The sequence below is a fragment of the Colletes latitarsis genome, chromosome 2, assembly GCF_051014445.1.
Source record: "Colletes latitarsis isolate SP2378_abdomen chromosome 2, iyColLati1, whole genome shotgun sequence".
NCBI classification, from domain to species: Eukaryota; Metazoa; Arthropoda; class Insecta; order Hymenoptera; family Colletidae; genus Colletes; species Colletes latitarsis.
The window spans coordinates 23,090,008-23,112,349 of record NC_135135.1 but is presented as its reverse complement, the minus strand read 5'-3'; the positions used below and the strand labels follow the sequence as shown (position 1 = coordinate 23,112,349).

Sequence of the window (22,342 nt, the reverse complement as noted above, 5' to 3'; positions counted from 1 at the left end):
GACGGATTGTTATAAAAGTTTTTGAATACTATAAACTGTTATTTATTGCGTTAAAAATATTCAACACGCATCATTTACAAAACAATCGACATTCTTTTATTATAATTTCTCTACCACTCCTCTCCTACCCATAAGAGTGACTTCTTTTTTTACATCAAATACTACACAACTTTTATAATCTTCGTTTACTTCAATTGTAAATTCTTCTCTACATCGCTGTCTGCATAATAAAATAAATACACTATACAACACATGCATCAAATGTGTGAGTCTCGCGTACAAAGTCGAATATTGATTAATCTTCTCTTCTATCACTCCAATGGAATCTCCTTTCGCACCACCTGTAAAAAATTTGGATATCATGTATCGCATCGAATACCGCGAATGAAATCTCTTTAAAGCTCAAAAGTCCGTCGTTGGTAAAAAGTAATTTGTTTAGCGCGTAGTTCCAGACCTTATTTTTCGCGGGGGTTTCTAAATCGGTAGACAAAAATACTGGACGTTAAAGGGTTGTTCTCGAGCACGTCTTTTCGTTCTTTAGAAAACGTCGCTGGGATGCGTGCGCGCGGTATTTCGGCTGCGAAAGTCGTGCGTGGAGGTACGCTTTCATGCATTTCGTGTTTGTTAATTCGGTCAGTGTGTCGGGGCAGGAGTGCAGAGGAGAGGAGTTGTTAGTCACCTGAATGCACGCCTCGAGATAATCCCGCTCGGACATTTCCTGGTCCTTCGCAGGGGGAACTTTTCCCCGACGGCGCAGCTCTTGCTTGGCATCGTTCAAGTCAAAGATTGCCACCGGGTCCAGCCTGCCCTTCAGTACCAGGCCCGCCAAGTACTCAATGTAGTGCTGCCTGCGGGGAAAAGTACCCAGAATTTAGTCATGCCATGCACGATGCTTCTCAGTTTACCTCGGCCAAATCTCTCCTGTAATGCTCGGGATCGCGTCCATACCAATTCGGGGGTAACTTTGACCCCGCGCGTCTCACGCACGTTTCGAGGTCGTCCACGTTTAGCAACGGGAGCGGCTCCAGTTGGGTCTTCCGGATTATTCGGATTAGGTATTCGATGTAATGGATCCTTGAACGTCGGAAGGATTCGTTAAGAGGGTCGTTCGTAAATGCATATCAGGAAATAGGGTCGAACAAGTTTGGTCTTCCGACAGGGGATTCAAAAATTCTTATGTACGTCAACAAATTACTATTACAGTAATTAGATGGTAGTATCTCTCTAATAATTTTTAGACGCGTTGAGATTACTATCTTGAGTAATGCGAAGGTTTCGACCCCCCGCTCGTTTATTAAAATATACAGAGCGAAGTCGAGGAGAATGTAACTAGAATTCGTAATGGACCGACGACAGTGTTCAAATTCAAATCGTGAATATTCCGATATTACGTACTCCCTCGATATTGTTCGCGGAGTCATGAACAAACGTTAAATGCTACACTCTGTTTCACTCGTTCTTAGTGTTTTTTTTAGCAATTTTCAGAATAGTACCTCCCTCGCTAGTACTCCGAGCATGGAGTTCTTTTATCTTTGCTTTGCACTGTAGGAACGGACATTTTGAACGCGGCAGTTTAATGCTACCCTCGTAAACGAAACCGTTAAATAATAAAAACGATGGTTTTAATAATAGAAACGCGCTCAGAGTTCCATGGGAACGAACGGGTTACCTGCATAAGCCGGCGTGGCCCTCGACGACGTCTGAATTGCATACCGCGTCTACAACACCGGTGGGAGTTTCTTTCTGCAACTGCACTTTGCACTTGCGCTCCCCGGCCGGACCGTCCGTGTCATACTCGATCCCATTATCTCTGAGCAACTGTTGCAACTGCGCGGGCTCCTTATCGCGTAGATAGAACAAGCAATTCCTAGGATGATGAGCGTGCAGGCCCAGTTTCGCGCAGTACTGGCTCACCGAGCATTTCGCTCCCATCATGAAGGCCTTGCCGCAACCGCAACAGAACTCGTATTTGCACTGGCTGCACGTGAAATGCATACAACCTGCGCCAGGGTTCGTGATCTTTAAATTTCGATGTCGTAGTAACGCTAGATTCGTCCGTCAATTTGACAATATTAACCCTTTGCACTCGAGGACTTCTCTTCGATCACCTAATTCAAACACTGTTACGAAATAGGTAGTGAAGACTCCAAGGAAACATCTTTTTGCCCCCTCAGAGGAGTGCAAAGGGTTAATTGTAGTTAATAGAGACCACATCGGAGCATGTGGTATGTTAATAAAACTATATCTCACCTCCCCTGGACAAGGAGTATCGAAATTTGCATTTAGGGCAATCTATGCCGTTGTCCGCCAGGTGCTTGGCTAGGCCCGCGGCCTGATAATCCGGGTCGTTCTCGTCTTTCCAAGCGGCAAATTGCTCGCACGTAATTCCTTCGTGCTGTTTCTCCCACTGAAAGTGAAACCACCGGTTGAGAAGGATGTTTGCGCGCCATTGCGTAATGTTCGCTTAATTTTCGAGCGATCATCAACGCGTGCACGTACCGGTCTTCGACAGAAGGCGCACGTAACCGATCGGCAATCGGGACAAATCAAACGCTTCTGATCCGGATCCGCGTAGAACCCGCTCGAACACTGAAACCGACGACCTACATTATACACCGATTACCTAATAGAAGGGTATCGAATATTCTGTGCAGAGGGAACACCTGAATGCACCACTTGAAATTGGGATCCTGCATCAGCGTTCTGTCTCGCAGCTTCCTCTGGAACAGCTCGTGAATCGGAGGGTCTAAAAGTGTCTTCAGCTGAATGTCCAGGTTACTGAAGTATTCCAGGACCTCGTCCTCGGTCGCATCCTTCAGATTTGGTTCCTTGCAATACGGACAGACAGCGTCCGTGATGTTTCTGTCGCTGATCTGGATCGTGAAGTAATTCTTCGCGCAATCGTTGCAACAACGGTGCACGCATTTCAACATGGATATCATCTGGAATTAGAAAGTTATTTCACGATATTATTGGACTCTCGGATGGAAGAATTGAAACTTTCACAATTATGATCACGGATGTAAGATGAACTTGGTCAGAAATTAAGGACGAACCGATACATCATCCTTTAGACGAGCATTAATGGTTTCAGAGATTATTTTACCGTCGAAAACTAGACGCTACGTGATTTACGTAGTTCTGTTCACCTGGCTCATCGCGAAACGACCCGTGCAGAGTTCGCATTCTTGCTGCAGAAAAGCCAGAGCCGATTCTACGCTGGAACATTCCTTGGCCGCGTGGAGAGCCTCAACATCGCCAAATTTCAGGGCCAACAAACTGGCGGCGACTTCCGCCTGGTCGTAGTTCGACGCTTTGCCTTCCGCCAACAGACGGCGAGCTATTCTCTGCGCATTCAAGAAAGTACTTTTCAAGATTCCTCTCTTCGTACGATCGAGGCTAGATTAAGATCGATACGCGTTTACTTGAAAAAACAACGCGTTGTTTTACGATAGTGTTAACAAATGATGTTGAATGTATGACAAATGTATGTACTTTGTATGTTTTTAGACAGAGATCGGTGCGAAGAGCGATGCGAAGGGAAAGTGACATGCATAAGAACGACAGAGAGACTACACCAACGTCTAGAAACGAGCTCTTGATACTTCTCGACAGTGACCGAACGTGACCGCGATATTAATAATTATTACGTGCGTGCCGGAAAGAATGATTAAGGAACGTTAATGCGTTAATCAGCGACGAGCGATGTATGCAAAGTGAATAATCAAAACGACGCGTGTGCTTCGATCTTAAGAAGTTGTTTTCCTTGCGACGAAGCAATCGGACGATGGAATACAGTCACTCGTATTCGTACACCGTAATGGTGATTCGCTATAAATAATGAAAACTTGTTTCTTTTTTAAACTGATACAAGAATCGTCATTATAGTGTACGAATACGAGTGGGAGTAACTGTGTATACGGGGTCGAAACTGCCTGGTGTGCCTTCGATGCGAATACGGAAACACGTATGTAAGTACATACCTTAGCGAATACTTTAAATTATATTTCGATTCTCTCGCGGGTAAACAAACAACACGTTTACGTATGTAACACCAAAAATTAGCCACGATACAAAGAACAAAGTGCGAAATACTTACCTGGTGAAAAGAGGGAACGCGTAACAAATATAAAACTAAAAGGAAAACGGGTTAAGACTCTAAAGACAGCCTCGGTCGGGTATCTCGATACTGTTTCTCTCGTTTAGTTTCGCTTGATATTTCGAGCTGTTTGTAGACATTGGCCTGTCGAGGACCGACACGGTCGACAAGCGATTCTGACAACTGACGTTTACTGACCTCCCTCTCCGTTTTGGGAGACCCAGCCGTCGTCACGTAGCCGCTTCTACTTTCCACGTATTCCCTTTCCGTCTTTTCTTCGCCCTCGAACCGACGTATACAACTGGCCACCAGGGAGAACCGTTTTTTCGACGTTCCTCCCTGATCCAACCCCCTATCACTGCCCACGCTAGCTCTACGACTCGCTTTAATCCCTTTCTCGTTTCCGCGTCTCGTCGTTTTGGTCCCGTTTCTCGTATCCGTTTTACTTTGCTCGACTTTGGCGGTCTCTAGCTTCTTCCTCGGTCTCGAAGACTTTTCTACGACCGCGTCGCTCGAATCCGTTGTGTCCCAGTATTGTTTCGAGATCGTCGTGGTCCTCGAGGACGAGTGACTCTTGGAAAACTTGGCGCTCTTCGGTGTCTTTTTAACGTTACTGTTTAATTTCTTAGTTCTGTGGTTACCCGGAACCGGTGGTCGTTGAAGAACGACGTTGGTCGTTTTGCGGACGCGTGGATCAACATCGTCAGCCTTTAAAGTCTCGTCGTCCTCGGAGGTTACATCGTCCGCTTGTTCCTCTTCCAAAGACGAATCCTCTGCCTCCAAAACGTTAGACTCGTCCAATTTCACGCGTGTTTCCGTACGATCCGAGTCCTCCTGATCTTTAACATCATCCTCGTCCTCGCTCTCGAACTCAGAGTCCGATATTTTAGCCTTTATCGCGTTGATCGTCTCCTGCAATAATATCTCTGCGTCCGTTAATTCTTCCATGCTCACGAAACTCTGATCGGACAATTGTGCATCCGTATTCGATATTTCGGACTCTGTTGCACTCTCAAAATCGGAAACAGAAGATGCCTCCACTTCCGAGTCTTCCTCGTACTCTTCGCTAGAATTCGTGTCGCTTAGATTTAAATCAGTCGAAGCAGATTCGTTTAATTTAATCATCGTCTCCTCTATCGTAGGCTTGTTTTTCTCGTTAGTTTCGTTCGTAATTTTTTTACTTTTGGAAACCTCTGGCCTCGTTGTATCCACTGTTATACTCGAGTCGATTTTTCGATGCGTTTCTAACTTCGAAGCGTTCCCAGACGAACTAGTTTTCCTCATCGACCGTTGGCACGTCGCTTTCGGTGGCGTTTTATTCGCACTGTTGGCAGACTGTTGCACGGGACGGCATCTCGCCGTGAACACGGGAATCCTCGAAAAGAAGGAAGCCTTGGGCTTCGACGCGGGAGCCTCCATCTTCTTTTCGTTCGAAATTCCTGCGTTCCTGTCCTTGGTCTGCACGGGAATAATCGAGTTTTTGATCTGCTCGCAGCCCTTCGATATCGTACGCAAAATTTTCAACCTCTTCTCTCCTGTCGTTGCAGCCACGCACGATTTCGAACTTTTGGAAATTTGCTTCTGGACCCCGACAATCGGAAATTTCTGGTTTGGTCTCGTTTTAATAGTAGACTGTACGTTTCTCGGGACTTCCTTCGCCATAGGTTCCCTCTTCGCCATCGTTTGCTTCGGAAGTACCGATCTGCGAGCAATTTCAACCGCGATGTCTTTAGCTTTCGAGACGATCGCGCCTTTCGGGCTCGATTTTCCGAAATTTCTTCTTGGTATGCCGGTTGGCTTTTTGATCACTTTCACGGGGGACCTCCTTCTGGCGACCTTTTTGCCTGGAGATTTCGATCTCTCCTTAACTGCAGTTCTCGGAACAACGCTGTTATCGATTCCGCTTGCATCGTCTACGTCGTTTTCAACCGCTTCCGCGCTTTCTCTAGAAGTCGTTTCGTTCTTTTCGACCGGACTTTCCGTCGACAATTTTACAGATTCGATATCTGCGAGCGGCGTTACGTCAGACGCAGTCTCTAACGGTTTTATCGGCGCGCAATCGTTGACGACAATCATCGGACATTCGGTTATTTGAATCTCTATGATCTCCGGCACCCCAGGTGGCACCTCAAGATTTCCAACAGCCTGATCATCCGTCTCCCTCATACTTTCGTTCGAGTTTTCCAAGACACCGTTGTTTACGGTAAAATTAGAATATTCTTTAACGGTTTGCATTTCGTTAGAAACACTATCGCGCGACGCCGGATCGGACGCGTTGTTGTTCGAGTCCCTCGCGATCGTGCTCAGAGGTTTGTTAAAATTTTCAGGCACGTTAGAGTCGGAGTAACTTTCAAGAATCGTAACGGGAGAACTCGATTCGGAGGTAGTTTCTGTATCCGAGTTGGACCCATTGCGCGACGTATCGAGAACGTTATTACGATCGACAAGAACTTCCGGAATTTTGTTAGTATCTATAGAATTTAGCTTGTTAACGGCGGATTCGGCGTCCAAAGTATGCAAGCTCGACGACGACCCGGTAATACGAGAGTCACTTGAAACAGTTAAAATTGCCGATTCTGTATCCGCGAGTGCTTCAGAGGTTTTATTTGCGTCGACGTTGTTGGATATCGAGAAGGGCTCTACGGATGTCGGAAGCTTTCCATTGTCTGCCACGGACGGAGAATTCTCGATCTTTGATACGTCTTTCGAATTACTTGTTCTTTCTGTCTCGTCGAAATCCTGTTTCTCTATAATTGGGAAATCATTTTTGACTTCCGTCAAAGGGACGTCTTTCATTACCTTATTGAGTTGCCCGGTGGACATCGATACCGGTTGTTTACTTTTTTCTGTCTCCGATCGGCCGTCGATACGATCAAGATTCTCTTCAGAGTCGAGCGACTTACTTACGGAAGTTATTGGACGATTATCGATTCTGTCACCGGACTGAGGAATGTGGCATGCTACAGTGATAGGCTGCTCTACTTTCTCAGACACGTGCAAAGGACTTTTGGATAGTTCGGAAATCGTTTTGGGTTCGTTGAAAACTTTAGGAGTCTTTCTTTTGGGATCCTTGGATGATTCTCGAGCATCGGGATCTTCAGAAATTTCACGAACAATCGCTTCGAGTTCGTCAGAAACTTCGTGGGTTTCCGTTTGGGGATCCTTGGGTATTTCTTGAACACTAGCGTCTAGATCTATTGTGGATTCGTTAGAAACTTCTTGGGTTTTCGGATTCTCGCGTGCTTTTTCAGAATCGTTTGAAAGATCTTTGACAAGCTGTTCGGAATTTTCGGGAATTTTACGTACGTTAGTTTCAGAAATAATATCGTCGCGATTAGGGTCCTGAGAAACGCGTTCGACAACGATTTCGGTATCTTTATTGATAATTTTAGAATCCTCGGTGACTTTTGGGACAAAAGTTTTAGGATCTATAACAATTCCGTCGTTTTTAGAATTTTTCGAAACTTCTGGGAGATCTTTCGAATTATTGGAAATTTGCTCTGCATTAACTATAGAATTCTCGAAAACTTTGTGGTCGAAAGTTTCAGGAGCTACAGAAATTTCGCGAGTGACGTTTACAGGATCTTCCGAGACTTCAGGGACAAAAGTTTCAGGATCTACGGAAAGTTCTTTGACGAGAGCTGCGGAATTATCCTGTCCATTAACTTCAAAGTTCTCTAAAATTTTAAAAAGAGAAATTTCACTATCTACGGGAATTTCGCAAATACGTTTAGCCTCCTCGAGAATGTTCAAATCTTTAAGAATCCCCTGCGTAATAATTACAGAATCCTTTTCAAGAATTTCGTGATCTATCGTGCAAGGAACAACCTCCGATTCGCAAACTTCGGAAACGGAGCAAGCCTCGAAAGCGGAAGCCAGGGATAAGGGTGTTACAGTGAAATTAGTCGATTCGCCAGCGCGTGATTCAAGCTCTGCGGCAATTACAATCTCTACGGAATTTCTATACTCTAAACTATCCTCGATTAATTCCACGCCGTTATCGTCGCTGCTCTGAATTCGCGTGTCGGATGATTCGATGAAAACAGACGTTCCCGGGTCACTCCCTGCCGGAAACGCCGTCTCGTTCGACAATGATTGCGTGCCAATGATTTCATCGCGACTCGCGATACTATCCGTTGCATTGTTAGGCCGAGAATCTTCGATATTATTCACGGAAGAGCCGTTCGCTTCCTTTGTGGATGATTGCGTATGGATCGATCGGTCTTGCGTATCGATTAAATGCGTGCTCGTTTCGTGGTGATCGCTATGAGGTGAATCAGCTTTAAAAATGCTCGCCTCGTCGCCTGCAGGACTGTTAACAACACCACCAGCGTCCTCTCGGGCTCCGTTAGCGTCGACTGCAACTTCGGAAGAATATTTTTGCAAACTTACTTCGACCGCGTTGTTCGCGGCTATCGTCGCCCCTTTTGTTTCGCCGGTCTGTAATGGCGCCGCTTCCGCCGTGTGATTCGACGGCTCCTCCGAGACCTCGTTACCGTCAAATTTTCTTTGGCACACGCTCGCTGGCGTCTCTATTATCCTCTCTTTCGCGTTAGTTCCAACCGCGACAACGTCTTTTTCACTCGTACGTACCGTTTCGAGTTCCTGCAGCTTTTTGATGACGGCTGTGGTCGTCGCGGACTCCATTGTGTCGCTCGCGGCAGCTTCTTTCTCGTTCTTATTTTTACTGGAACCGTCCTCGTCGAGAGTTTCGAGGGATCCGGACTCATTCTCCGTCTCCGTCGCGGACCTCCTCGGCGATAGCTTTTGCATCGCCGACATGAACGGACCCAGTAATTGCTCCGGCAGCGATTTCACGGCGGATATCAACGCCTCCACCGTGGCTACGTGCGTCTCGTTACTTTTCCGCGGGGCTTCTTCCGTCGAGGAACTGCCTTCCGGTGTAATCGACGCCGATTGTAGCTCCTCGGGCTTCGAGTTTCTCGACTCTTTATTTTCTCGCGTCTCTTCCGTCGTGTTCGTGAGTTCCGAGTCGATCGTCCGTTGTTGAGGATGCTGTTCCGGTGCGTCGATCGCCTTCTGGTTCAACGAATCTTGGCTTGCGTGTTTACGTACTGACAAACCATCCTCCAACGGATTAGATTGCAGAGGGGAGCTCGAGCTTTCAGGTAAAGTAGAAGGTTTATCTCCTTCTACGGTCCTTTGACGAGGAGCTCCAGTCTCCTCGGTTTCTTTAACACGCGGAGGAAGTGTCTCGTCGAGTTTCGTCCGGGATACTTCACGGGCATTCTTCGTTCGTTCTACAGTTTCTTTCGCGTCACTCGCTTCGGATTCTACTCCCGTCGACGGCTTATCTTTCTCGACGCTGGTGTTTTCTGTCCTGTCATCGGCGCTTTCATCCTTCACCTCGGTCAGGTTTTTCCCTCGCGACTCGTTCGATCGATTCTCCGCGTCTTTATCAATTTCTGAAATCTCTTCCACCCTCTCGTCGCGCGAATTCCGCTCCGACAAGTTCTCCGCAAGCCTCGGAGCCTGTTGCGTTTTTACCTCGACCGAACTCGCGGAAGCGACCTGATCGTATTTTCGATTTTCAGTCGTAACGTCAGATTTTGGCAATTGTTTTTCGTCTGCTTTTTCCGATAAGTCCGAAGTCTGTTGCGTTTTTGCCTCTATTATATTTTGCTCGTTGTTTTCAGTAGTCACAGATTTTTTAATCACAGCATCGTCCAATTTTGCCAACGACTTAGTTTCGCCTACATTGTCGTTACGTAAATCCTGTTGCGTTTTTGCCTCGATTACATTTGGATCGCGATTTTCAGTAATCAGGGATCTTTTAGTCACAGTATCGTCCAACTTTGGCAACGACTTAGTTTCCTCTACATTTCCATTACGTAAATCCTGTTGCGTTTCTGCCTCGATTATATTTCGATTGTGATTTACAGGCGAATGGGACTTTTTGACCGCGGTATCGTCTGACGTTTGCAATAGCTTAGTTTCGTCTAAGGTTATTTGCATGGATTCTCCGTTGGGACCGATAGAATGTCGTTTCTCCTGCGCTTTAATGGCCTCGGCTACATCGAGGTCTAGCGCGGCCCTTGGGACCAGAGTTTTATCGATTAGAACGGTTCGATCGTCAGCGTTACCTTCACACAGATGATCAGGCTTATTACCGAGAGTGTTCAGGGGGTCTTTATCGTGTTGCCAGTTATCGGTCAGTTGTCTGAGGGCTGCCAGTTGCTTTTGAAAGTCGGCCTGCAACGCCACGAAATTTTCAACAATTGGTGACATTACCTGCTTCCTCGCTTCTGAGTCCGACACGTTGGAAACCTGTTCGGTAACACACGTTCCACCACCGACCGCACCTGCCGCATCTAAAACAATCACGTTCGCCTGGGAATCTATTAGGTTGCTTCGAGGATACGTTTCTACCGTCTATGGGGATGTTCTAGCCTCCGTGAAATTAAAGAGAACGGGATACATTGTCAAATCTTTTCATAATTACGATTCATCGATCGTTTTAAGCGTCAATTGATTCGTGTCTCGTCTACCAATAACTAAAAATACTATCTCTACAGTAGAAAGAAGTCTAGGCGACAGTGGTGAAGTATTCGACTACAAATCTCAGAGACCCAGATTCGATTCCCAAGTGTATCTGTTGATGGTTTCCCTTATATTAAATCTATGCAAATTACAGTAGAACCTCGATTTTAGAGAACCAATTAGAAGAAAATGTAGTCTTTACGTTAACACACGCAGGATCATATAAAATTCCCTGTCCCTTGAATGTTCTAAATGGGGTTGAATCAAGGTTCTACCGTGTAAATTGTGTCCCTTTGTTACAAGCGTTGGTGTATGGTGATTAGAAAGGACACCTTTAGAGAAAAAATTGGGTAACGTGTGTGAAAGATTCGCTGACCTTCCCGCGGTGCAGCCTCGTCGTTCTCCACCCCAACCGGAGGACCCCAGATCCTCATCAAAAACGGCTTGAGCTGGTTCTTTTGTAGCTCGAATAATGCCGCGTCCTCGGCGCCGTCGTTATTCTCGAGCGCTTTCACGACTTCCGCCATCGCGAAGTTACCTTTCTTCATTATATCCTCGCACTGTCGAAGTGATTTCATATTCCTCGTGAACGAAAAACGCCAGCGCGGAGAACAGAGACATTTTGTAAACTCTTACTTTCTGCTGTCGGCGTTGAATCGCGACGGCGACGGCGTTCCAAACGTCGCCCTTGGCCGATCTCAAGGCCTCTTTCGCCTCGGCGCCGGTTAGCGACCCGACGTTGTTTTCCTTCAGCTCTTTGCCGTGAGTGGTTGCCAGAACTTGCACCGTCTCCACCAAATGAGGCCATTGCGCCTTGAGCCAGTCGATCGGGTTGCTCGCGCCCTGCGATAAAGCCACCTGAACGTCGTCGGTGGAATAACCGTGTCTCTCGGCTTCTCGTAGAAGTTCGACGATCTCCAAGCCTTGCCGCGTCAACGTTGAAACTCCTTGGGAACTGGAAGCCGCCTCGAGGTATCGGGGCTGACTGGGCTCCTGTAACACGAAATTAACACGAGCGTCGATGATCGATCGGGGTTGAAACGCGAGCACGCGGGGGCGAGATACGATGCAGGATCGACGAAACGGACTCACTCATAAGGGGCGTGATCGTCCTAGGATGCCTTCTGTGTAACAACAACGATTAACAGTCAATCGAATACCAACAACAGTGTTACAGGCTTAAACGCTAGTCTAACAAAACCATGTGTAAATCGTCACTGATCCAAACAAAGATATTATTAACAATCAACGCTCGGTGATCATTGTCTACGTAAGCGCAAGATCGCTGGAATTGCGGGCAAAGGGTTGGTAAATATCGCAGCGTCGTACATTGGATGTAATCCTGCCTACGTTCACACCGAGGCTACGGAACGTCAAACTAAAGTCTTGTTAAGCACAGAACAAGGATTAGGCCGAGGATTAGAAACCAACGATTCCCGTAGGGACAGGCGTCAAGTTTACCCTGGAACGATAATAAAGGTGCGTCGAGTCGATGGAGTTCCGTCTCGTTCGATCTCTGCTGGGTCCACCGATCAGCTGTTGCAAATACTGCTCCTGGCGAGGATATAGGTCGTCGGGGCTGTTCGCGAACCTGGTTTGCTCCTGGAACAGACGCTCCGACGTTCCTTCCATTAAACCGTTCTGTTATGTTCGTGGGTCCGTATTCGAGACGCGCCATTAAACATTTAAGGGCACCGTTTGCTCGTACGAAGACCGACCAGCGCGGTCAAACTTCGCCAAACTTCTCCAAAGGTCCCCTTTTGCCAATAACGTGGCTCGAATACAAGTTTTGAAAATAACAGCATTCAAATTACGAAACTGCCCTTCGAAAGGGATCGAATCGAGCCTTTCGTTCGATCATGCGTTTTACCTCCGGGTCGCTGTCTTCGTAGTACAATAGACTCTTCGAGGCCGATGCTGCCCTCACGAATCCTGCGTTTCCTCTCGCTGGAAGGTAGTCGTACGTCTGCAAGCCGTGTGTTTTTTCCGGTAACGAATCCTCCTTTCGTCGAAGCGAGCGTATTTTTTAACACGTTGAACCTCGCGTGGATATTATATTATTCATATATGTTTAAAACGTTTTTGTGCCCGTATAAAAATTATTAAACTTTGTTTTTCGATGCTTCGTAAAACGAACAAAAATCAGACGCCGTACACGAATGTGATGTTTCTTGCGTGGCAAAGTTTGCTGAGTCAGTCTTGCTGACGAGTTTATCAGCAAAACCTGGACGAAACGCCAATTTATTTTTGTAAAACTCTTTGCTACCGAAGCTTTAAACCCGGAATGAATTGTGTAATTTATTGGAGACACGATTGTGCACTTGAAATTTTGTAACTGAAGTTTTAAGTAGCTCTTCGAAACTATTTGTATCACCGATTTGTTTGCAGTAGGTGTTAGTGTTGCAGGGTTCAACGTGTTAAAGAAAAACTCTTACTTGAGTCGAAATGCTCTGAGGCGGCGGGGACGTTCCGGTGGAAACCGAATGGCTTTTTGGGATTTTCCCGGGCGTGGGTCGTTTGATCGGCGACAGAGCACGCTCTGCGCCGTTTATTTTCGAGGAAGCGTCCTGCGTGCTCTCGGTAGCCGCTGACGCATCGTTCGCCATTAATGGCGTCGCGCCTTTTGTTACCAACGAGGATTCCGGAAGCGAATTCTCCGCGACTGCAGACGTATCTTCCACTCTCGCGATATCTGTAAATGCAAGTCACTGCGTCACTATTTCCGATTTAATACGTTCGTACGAATTGTCGCAGACGTTCGAAACACCACACCCACTTTGCAGCCCAATTTTATCACAAAGCAATTATTACCATTTCTATTCAAATGTAAATGTTTAAACGATCTGGCACGTTCGAAACCTCGAACCGTAGACGGGAACAAAACGAGCAGTCTCATTCGGATTTCAATTTTCAGGATGCACAACGGGACGGAACGGACTTCGAACACGAGTTTCCAACAGGATCGGAAAGAACACCAGCCAAATGCACGCCCGTGCTTGAAACTAGCTCCTCTTGAATGAATAATAACGTACCAGACATGATCGAGGGACGAAAGAAACGAGGAAGAGTTCATTTCAAATACGACTATGCATTTGGTTTCCCACCGGTACTGCGTACGAAACAGATTGCATGTCTCTTTATTATTCATCCAAGGGTATACATCGAGAAGGGACAATCCGTTCATCTTTTTGTAAAAAAAAAAAAAGAGAAAGGAGAGATCGACAAACGCACAACGCTTCTGCGGACCGGGACGAGGGGAAGACACATTTGGAGTCGGATATAAAGGCAACAGGTAACTGGCGAAGGTAGATAGCAAATCACTGATAAGATTTCGTGCCAAACGAAAAGCTGATTTTGCGCCTAGTTCTACCTTTGTTTCTCATGGATCCACTGTCGCCGCTCTCTTCGCTGTTCGATATCTTTAACAGACTCGCCCTTTTCTCTAGGTCGGGGCTGGGGTTACTGAGGTTGCTGGACGTCGTCGCGGATTCGCTCTTGGGGATCTCGCTGAAACCGCCAGGAACATCCTCCAAGGTATCTTCGGTGCTCGGTGGCAATGCGCTGCTCTTTGTTTTGCAACAAACCACGCAGACGCGGTCCTTGACGTTGTTTATGAAGGTGCAATGCTCGCAGGCCCACTCCTCCTTCGGGATCTCCATCATCGGAGGCTCCTCTTGGACACCTTTGGACGGTACGTTGTCTTTTTCACGTTTCTTTTCCGTTTCCAGCGGGATCGTTGTTTCCGGACGTTTGACGGTTGGACTTTCCGTTTTCCTCTGCAAGATCTCTTGACTCGGTTTCTCTTTTTCGACGGAACGTCTGATTTCTCGACTCTCGGACTCCCGATTTCTGCTACTAGGTCGCTCGGTTTCCCTATCCTCGCGGGAGGGTGTCTTCCGTGTGCTCTGACCGTCGGAATCTAACGACGACCGGACGGAACTTCGCCTGGCAGGTGACTTCTCCGTATCGTCGACGGAAACGTCTCTCTTAACCGAAGTTTCTCTCTTCTGCAACGTCTCTCGATCGCGCGAGGGCTCGCGACTCCGTTGACTCCTCGTCGTTGTTCGTACGCTTTCATCTTCCGTTTTGTCGAGCTTCTTGACTTCGTGGCTTCTCCTGGCGACCGTCTCTCGAGACGGTGTTTTCCTCGAAGTTTGCGCGTCGCTGTCGATCGAAGATCTTCGCGAATCCCTGCGAGAGGTTCTTTCGAGATCGTCCAGCCTCGTGTCCCTTTTCACGGAGGATGCTCTTCGCGGCGAAACCTCGACCCTCTCGAAGTGATCGTCGGAGGAGCTGGTGACTCTGGTTCTCACGGGTAGGGCGGACTTCCGATCGGACTCGTCGTCGTCGGTGCTGCGCCTTCGTCGGTCGCGGTAGCTGCCGTTTTGCACGCGATCGATTCGTGGATCCATCTTCGATAGTCTGCGCTCGTCTTGGTCGTATCGTCTGCGGGCATTCAGAGTGTTTTTCTGTAGCTCGTCGAAATTTCTAGATGGCGTCGAGAATCGTTTGCTCGAATGGGTGTCGGACCATTGATCCTCGGTGCTGGGCATCCTCTCTTCGGACATCAGTCGCCTGAAAGAGTCAGTTTATTTCCATAAATTCATCCAGTGTCTAACAATCAGTGTCTAAAATTTCGAAGTCTTACTCGCGACGGTTCCTGGTCAACAGACTTCTGGATCCATCATCCTCGTGGTAGCTTCTGTGTCTGGTGCTCCTGGACACGCTGCCACGCCTGGTGCCTCTGGAGCTGCGGGACAGTCTGTCGTCGAAGTCAGATTCCCCCGAGTCCTCGGAACTTGCGTCAGAGGGCGATCCCTGGGACCTTCTGGACCGCGACCTGGAGGCCAACGATTTTCTGGACTTCAGACTGGGCGCCGGCGAAGGTGCTCTCGATCTCCTGCTCGATTTCAGACTTCTGGCAGGGCTGTGGGGCCTCGAGTGTGGGCCTGGGTAGTGTGGCGGCAGTACTTGAGACGGAGGATACCCCATGGGGTAGCCCCACATCGCTGGATGATTCAGACTCATGGTGGAACCGCCCATGGTCATGTCCCATGGGCCGTTCGGCGGGTACCACATCATTGGCATTCCCCCTGGACCTAGGTGAGCCATGGATTGGGCCTAAAACAGATTCGTTCTCTGTCGATCATTCCATCTATCAAGATTTATCTAGAAAAATTCGTCGTATCCTTAAGAAGGTATTTATTATTCCTCCTCATCGTTTCGAAGGGAAAAGAAATGATAAAAAATTGAATATTCCTCTCGGTAAGGTGTTCCATTTACCTGGTGCATTCCGGGATTCCACATGTGCGGCGACGATAAATCGCAAACGCTCGCCGACTGTATCATAGATCTCGGGGGTGGCGGGGGCGGCACCATTGGCGCCGGTTTCGGGCTGCCCATGCTCATCGGCCTCGTGTTCAACGTGTCTCTGGCAATGTCACCGGAAGTGTGCCTTCTCCTATTCGCGTCTTGCGCTCGCATCGCTTCCTGATATTTCCTGTACCTTTCCTGAAGATTCGCAGTTCATGTTTCCTGTCTCTCGTAAACGGCCCATACACGATCGAGGTTTAAACCAAACGTTTAGCCGCAGATTCGATCGACTGTCTTCCTTTATCCTAATTCTGTTTCGCGAGTCAATCGACCAATCCTGCGGGCAAACCTTCCGTAAACGTGAACCGTGTACGGATCGTTTACAGGTTTGTCTGACCAGTTGATCGATCGTTTTTGATAAACCTCCTGTAAACCTGCGTCGTGTACCAGCCGAGGTGTCGCGTTTTGAAGGGTGAACGTTACCTGGAGGGTGGACATTTTGTCGGTGCCCGATCCAGGTCCCTCGACGGACGCTGCGTTCACCGATTGCGTGGATTTCGACACTGTTTTCGCGTCGAGCGTCGCTGATAGCGGCCTGGTCGTGTTCGGAAGTGTTCGCTTCAAGCTGCCGACTCTCTCGATCAAGGAGAGATTCGTGGGTCCCTGGTTTTGCGTCGATTTAGCCTAAGCGCGGAAACTTGAACTTTATTACACAGTCGAGCTGATCCGAACAGAGCTCGGAGTGTCGTTGTCGAGGAACTGTGCGGATGTGGTTTTCTACTGCGATTGCGTGGGCGGCGTGAAATAAAATCGAAATAAAAAGAGAGAACGGTGCGTCTTCGGTGGAGTGCCTGTCGCAGCTGAAGCGGTGCTAAAATTAAATTGCGGCTAGGCTAAATCGATCGTAAACAAAGCGTTAGTGAACAGAATGAAATCATGGTCCTCGACGAGGGTGAGGTACACCCGCAACTCAAATAAATACATACAGAAAACGAGACATGTTTCCCTTCGAAATCATAAAATGTGATCGTCGTATCGAAAATTCGCGCTGAAAATAATGAGTGTAGAACAAATGTATTGCGGGACAGCACACAGTAACGGTGAAAAGGATCGTGGGTCGTGAACGATGAAGTATTACCGTGTTAAACCGTGTTCTGCCATATTCACCGTCGCGAGAAACGCAAGCGTGCAACCGATCGCCACGTCCCTGTTCGTCTTTTCCCGCCGTTACTTCGTCCAAATATGTGTGAAAGAGTGAAACGGGTTCAGTGAATACGGCAGTGGTGTTCATTTTGCGGTAACGTGGTGTATTAAAATGTACCAACGACAATATACAATAAAATCTCTCTGCGCAACGGGCGAACAGCATCTTGAACGGCAATCGAGGCTCCCTGCGACTGTCGCGCTTTAACAATCTTCGTTGCCTCGGTGTGACGTTTTCTACGAGACGACTCTGGCCGCTGTTCGATGCTCGTACAACCAACAACGTGTAACGATAAACATCTACGAATGCACGACGACGTCGATCAATGATTCAAATCGCCGGAGACAAAGTTGCGACTCGTCGCTGTCGTCGGAAATCCGACGGAAGTAAAACTATGGAAGGATTACAAAGATCGATGATAATCGATGGAGGGCTGTTGGCTACCGTCGATCCTCCGTAAACTAATGGAACTGGGAACTAAGCCGAAAAATTGACGAAGACTTTCATAGAATGGGATTCGCGATTCTCGCAACCTGGTTTCCGCTGATCGCAATCGAATCCTTCAGCGATCCCCTGATCCGATTCCGGACAGTCTGGAGGAAACGCGCGGTACCTAAGGTCGAGTCGTCCTGGAAGAAGATTCACGGAAAGGGATGAAAGCCTCAGGCCAGAATGCATCCTACCTGAGTCTTGCGGTTTCTTCGCGGCGGCGGTATCGGGGGCGGATTCAACGCGTTTTCCCCTTTCGGCGGCAACGGCGGCCGAGTTCTCGTCGCAAGGTCCGTTAGGATCCTTCTTCTGACGTGACTCTTTCGTTTGGGATGCTTGTGGTTCATGTCGTCGCAGGCCTCGCAGTAGTTCCCGTTGCAGCTGTCGCAGCGGGCGAAGACGTTCTCGGTGCCGCACAGGACGCATTTCAGGACGTTCGCGATCGGCTTCGAGGACTTTTGCGCTTGCGGTCGGGTCGGAAATTCGATGATCTCGTAGTCCGGGTCACCACAGTCCCCGGAGAGCGACGGCGGCGGTATCTTCGGCGGGGTCGGTGGTCGTCGTCGCTGCTCCGCTTCTTTCTGTTGCTGGGCCTGTTGGGAACGTTCTATTTCAAAAATAGGGAACAATCGACTCCACTTCTTCCAATCTAAAGTGGATTTTTAATGTTTCTCTAATTTTATAGAAAATGTAAAGTGAGAAAGACGTAAAGTTTAAACAAAAAATTAACCTTCGAAAGGCGAATAGTTTTATAAAATTACTATGTTTTGCGTACGCACCAGCACCCAATGGGGCATGGATCTCGCCATGCGCAACCGGGTCGATGGATTCGAAATGGCCATCGGGCGCCATTTTTCAGCTCCCGGGTTCTGCAATAGAAAAAGTCGCAGTCAAATGACTCTCAATGGCGACAGATTTAAAATACGGTTTACGTCACTTGATTGAGATTACCAAGCACATAAATTATGGTATCTTTTCGTATTTATCGGGACAGCTGCATTCGATGAAATCATTCTGGGGTCACGCGACTTATCTAGATCTGCGTTTCCTGAGTCAGCTTACGATTTTCCCAGTACGGTTGTAAAATGTATACCACGTTCTCTCGTGTACCCAGTAGGCATCGCTGTATCGTGTGAAATCATTCCAACGAGACCGTGATTCATATAGTTTTTAATTATATTTAAGAAGAAGTTCATTCTACTCTAGGGAGCCCGCCAAAAATACTCTTTTATCTAGGACGGTATTTTCTAAAGTGGTGGTGGGAGATCTTAGAATTTAATCTAACTTTATATTAATACGTTGGCCGTTTTCAACCGTTATTAGACTATATTTTTCGTCGTATCATTTTCTCTGGTTCTTTTCTTAGGACCATGTCTCCCAAACTATTAATTCAAAGCACTCATAGGAAGACAGACTTGTCAAATACTGTTTTAATACACGTGTCGCTACTTTTTCCGACTGCAAATTGCATTTCTAGCACCGTGGTGCATTCTCCACCGTTTCGAATTTCGTTTCAACGATTGTGCAGTGGACATTGTAGGTATTGTTTATCGGCGTGCCGCATTTTTACGTGGAATTTCGAATCGAGGCGTCGAGACAAGCTGGCAGCGTCGTTGACTCGCGTACGACTGCCAAACGATGCGTGAATTCATGTCATCGCACCTTGGTTTAGGCGGCCGAGTAATTTCGATGATGCAGAATCGAGATTTTTCGAGTGGGTCCTCGAGAAAGCGTGACGTCACGCGGTCGATACATCGGCCGGAAGAAGCCAAAATCGAATCTATTTTTGCGGTTCGGAAAAAAAGTCGTGTTCCGCGTCTAGAAATAAAATCGAGCCGAACGACACGCGACGCTGTATTTCCTTCGCGTTGACACGAATGCGGGAATTCCGTAAATACCGTGAGGTTATGCCCGACCATTCATTCAACCTTTCCATCAGGATTACGTTAACATTCCATGGAGAATATTTCCGATGTTCGAGCGTGGCAAAAATTTCCGCGCGATTTCACCATGACAAAACGATGAAATTCAAATCAATTCGATCGCGTTCGCGCCACTTTTCTCGAGGGATGGACGCGCTGGAGAGCTCCTTTTCCATGAACCTGTCAGGGGACAAGTGGATTCGTACAACCGGGCCATTTATATCATAGGGATTCACCTAATTCACCCCATTAGCCATGATTTTCCGGTCATTTCGTAGGAATGTTAAATACGTTGTAATGTTAGAAGCTCGAGGAATTTGGGAATTAATTTACTGCGGAAAGAAGCGCCTCGATTAAACTTTTTAAAAAAGATTTATGCATTTACTTCTGTATGATTTCACTGAGAACATTGATACTGTTGCGTCAAAAGATGAAATCTTTTCTTTTTAAATTTGTAGACCGGGAAAATTTAATTTATTTACGAACAAAAGAGTGGCCTCCTTCGTTCTGCATAGTGATGTGCGTATCGTCGATCGCGCGTCGAAGGGGAACGCCTTAGGATGGACGGATAATTTTCTATCCGCGATTCCAGTCGGCGTTGCCGCGCGAGTTCCACACGCGTGAATTAGATCCTCGAATTAGAGCCATACGTATCTTTAGAACGTTTACCCCTTCTGTTCTTCCCGATGGTTCGGACTCTTTTGTTCTATGCTGCTATTTTGTCCACCACGAGAGCAACAAAGCACTCGATTTCCAAGAATTATAAATTTAGACGCACGCACCCGATCGTTACGGACACGTATCAATCCAGTTTGGACTGGAGAAACCTCCCATTGAAGGTAAAAATACCTATGACTGGCTATCCATCGTAATAATTCGTATTTTAACGGTCCTCTTTGGTGACGAAGATTGTACGATCAAAAAAAATTGCGTTAATTGCCGCGAAGCGTTAATTTTAATCCGTCTCGATAGAGGCTCGCGCGTTTCGCGGGGCACTATTTCTCGATGAAGTTGCAAAAGTCTGCTAAAGTTGGAGCCATTCCAAAGTTCTAGCCTCCGCCGCTAGAGTTTCTTCTCAAAACATTTTTCCAACTACGCAATAATATTTTCCCCCGCGGTGTAATATCGTGCACATCATCCTCGATTTTCTCGTTATAAAACGATTCCAGGAGTCGATCGAATTTACATTCCGGTTAGCGATTCTTGGGCACTTTTGAAATAAATTATTCAAAACAAACGATCGTTTCACTGACACGTGTCGCGAATCATGAATCAAGGGGAACGTAAGGTCCGATCGTGTACGATTTATAATAATTAGGGTTGAAAACTGTTGATACAACTAAACTATCCGTCTATGTGCAGTTATTCCCTTCACAATTTCCTCCTGAAGAAGATTCCAGATAGCGTCACGTGGCGCCTCACGGTGCAGCATCGCGTGTCCTCTCCGCAAACGAACCGATCTCCCCGTTTCCGGTTTGCGGCGTACAGGGACAAAACGCGGAACTTCGTGTGGGATTCCCCTGGCTACTTCCGCGACGAGAATCCGCAACGAGGCATCGATTGTGCTTCTTACGACGGGTCTTTTGTCTCCTCTCGCGAAAGTAAAACTCGGTGAAATCTCGTCCACGCTTCTAATTGGCGTCTCGATTAGATTGAAAAAGGGAGTTCGATTCTCCGACTCGAGAAAGAGACGGAGACGGACAAAAGCTTATTAAAGTAACAGATTAATACATTTTTGTTCGTTCATCTAGAAATAACGAAAAATTCACAGCATTTTAAACTTGGGGTCGTCTTCGGTGATTCACAATTTTACGATCGTTACAACGGTAGATTAATTGTTAGAATATATTTCCAACATATTTAAACACACTTATTAATAGCAACAAAATTCGGCCTCGAAGCGAGCGTTCTCCGTAACGAACAAACTTCACACTGCCATTTGGGTTTTAAATACCGAAAGAAAAAAACAAGGATATCGTCGGTTCGTTTAATCGAATAATTTGGACTAAAGTTATATTTCACGGTAGACGGGAAAAAAGTGGCCCCGTCGAACGAACTAACGGGTGGTTTTATTCGTCGTCCATTATTCGAATAACGTTTTGTCCGTGGTTGAATGAGAGGGATTTCACGGTGAACGGGATCGAGAGGAAGACGCGCGCCCGAACACTTCCAGGCCGATGCACCATGATTGAAACCCGCCGCGGAGAACAAAAGACGCACTGTGTGCCCCGTGGTCGAAGCGTTTGCGATCCACCGGGATAACGCACTCGTGAAAGGAAGATCGGCACTCACATTCATGTGGGACCTCGCGGAGGCGATTTCTCCGGTTTTCCTCGGGAACTGGTCGTCACGGTACTGGTTGCTTCCGACTGCCTCGGCGGCGCTCGTCTTCAGGGGAGCTGTTGCATTGCCGCAGCCGAAATCTATTTCCGTAGCGTGGCTGCTGGACCGCTGCCACCGTTTTACCGAAGTCTCCCCGTTCGCGTAAATATATCGCGACGCCGCGTGCTAACGCTGCTTAGAGCCTGGCACACCTCGAGGAATCACTCGAGAATCGCGTCATTTGAACGCTGCGATATATTGGCATCTTCGTCCTCTTTTACTCCGACGACGGTTAACGAACGCAACAATCCAAATTTCACTCCCCTTCTTCACATTTCTCCAATCGTTTTTAAGCGCCCCTGTGTTTTAGCAAGATTGAATCGTGAATAACGATGTCACCCCTAGTATTCTTTTTGTTCTTCATTTCTATTATACGTTAATTGTACGTATTTCAGAAAATTAAACAAATCTCACGGAGAATTAAATTTTACA

General features: G+C 47.2%; 1 protein-coding gene and 1 long non-coding RNA gene across 10 annotated transcripts; one reads left to right on the top strand and one right to left on the bottom strand.

The window, feature by feature from the left end:
- Positions 1 to 26: 26 nt before the first annotated feature.
- Lubel (Linear Ubiquitin E3 ligase) lies at positions 27 to 21,936 on the bottom strand. Of its 9 annotated transcripts, none has more exons than XM_076783142.1 (21): positions 21,821 to 21,936; positions 18,386 to 18,475; positions 17,801 to 18,199; positions 16,397 to 16,597; positions 15,884 to 16,111; positions 15,249 to 15,721; positions 13,971 to 15,175; positions 13,036 to 13,292; positions 12,471 to 12,566; positions 12,062 to 12,202; positions 11,237 to 11,593; positions 10,977 to 11,160; positions 8,693 to 10,431; positions 3,150 to 3,347; positions 2,664 to 2,942; positions 2,500 to 2,589; positions 2,251 to 2,407; positions 1,670 to 2,000; positions 949 to 1,074; positions 680 to 848; positions 27 to 341 (listed from the first exon to the last, which is right to left on the bottom strand). In XM_076783142.1, the coding sequence occupies exons 1-21, from the start codon at positions 21,824 to 21,826 to the stop codon at positions 312 to 314; spliced, it is 6,756 nt and encodes a 2,251-aa protein (XP_076639257.1). In that variant the 5' UTR covers positions 21,827 to 21,936; the 3' UTR covers positions 27 to 311. The 9 variants fall into 9 exon arrangements, with proteins under 9 accessions (XP_076639257.1, XP_076639255.1, XP_076639261.1 ...); XM_076783140.1 differs by lacking the exon at positions 21,821 to 21,936 and adding an exon at positions 18,558 to 18,755; XM_076783146.1 differs by lacking the exons at positions 12,062 to 12,202; positions 21,821 to 21,936 and adding an exon at positions 18,558 to 18,758.
- LOC143351544 (uncharacterized) lies at positions 3,510 to 14,255 on the top strand. The gene is made up of 2 exons (XR_013081760.1): positions 3,510 to 3,971; positions 13,515 to 14,255. It is a non-coding gene; the product is annotated as an uncharacterized LOC143351544 (long non-coding RNA).
- Positions 21,937 to 22,342: the final 406 nt, after the last annotated feature.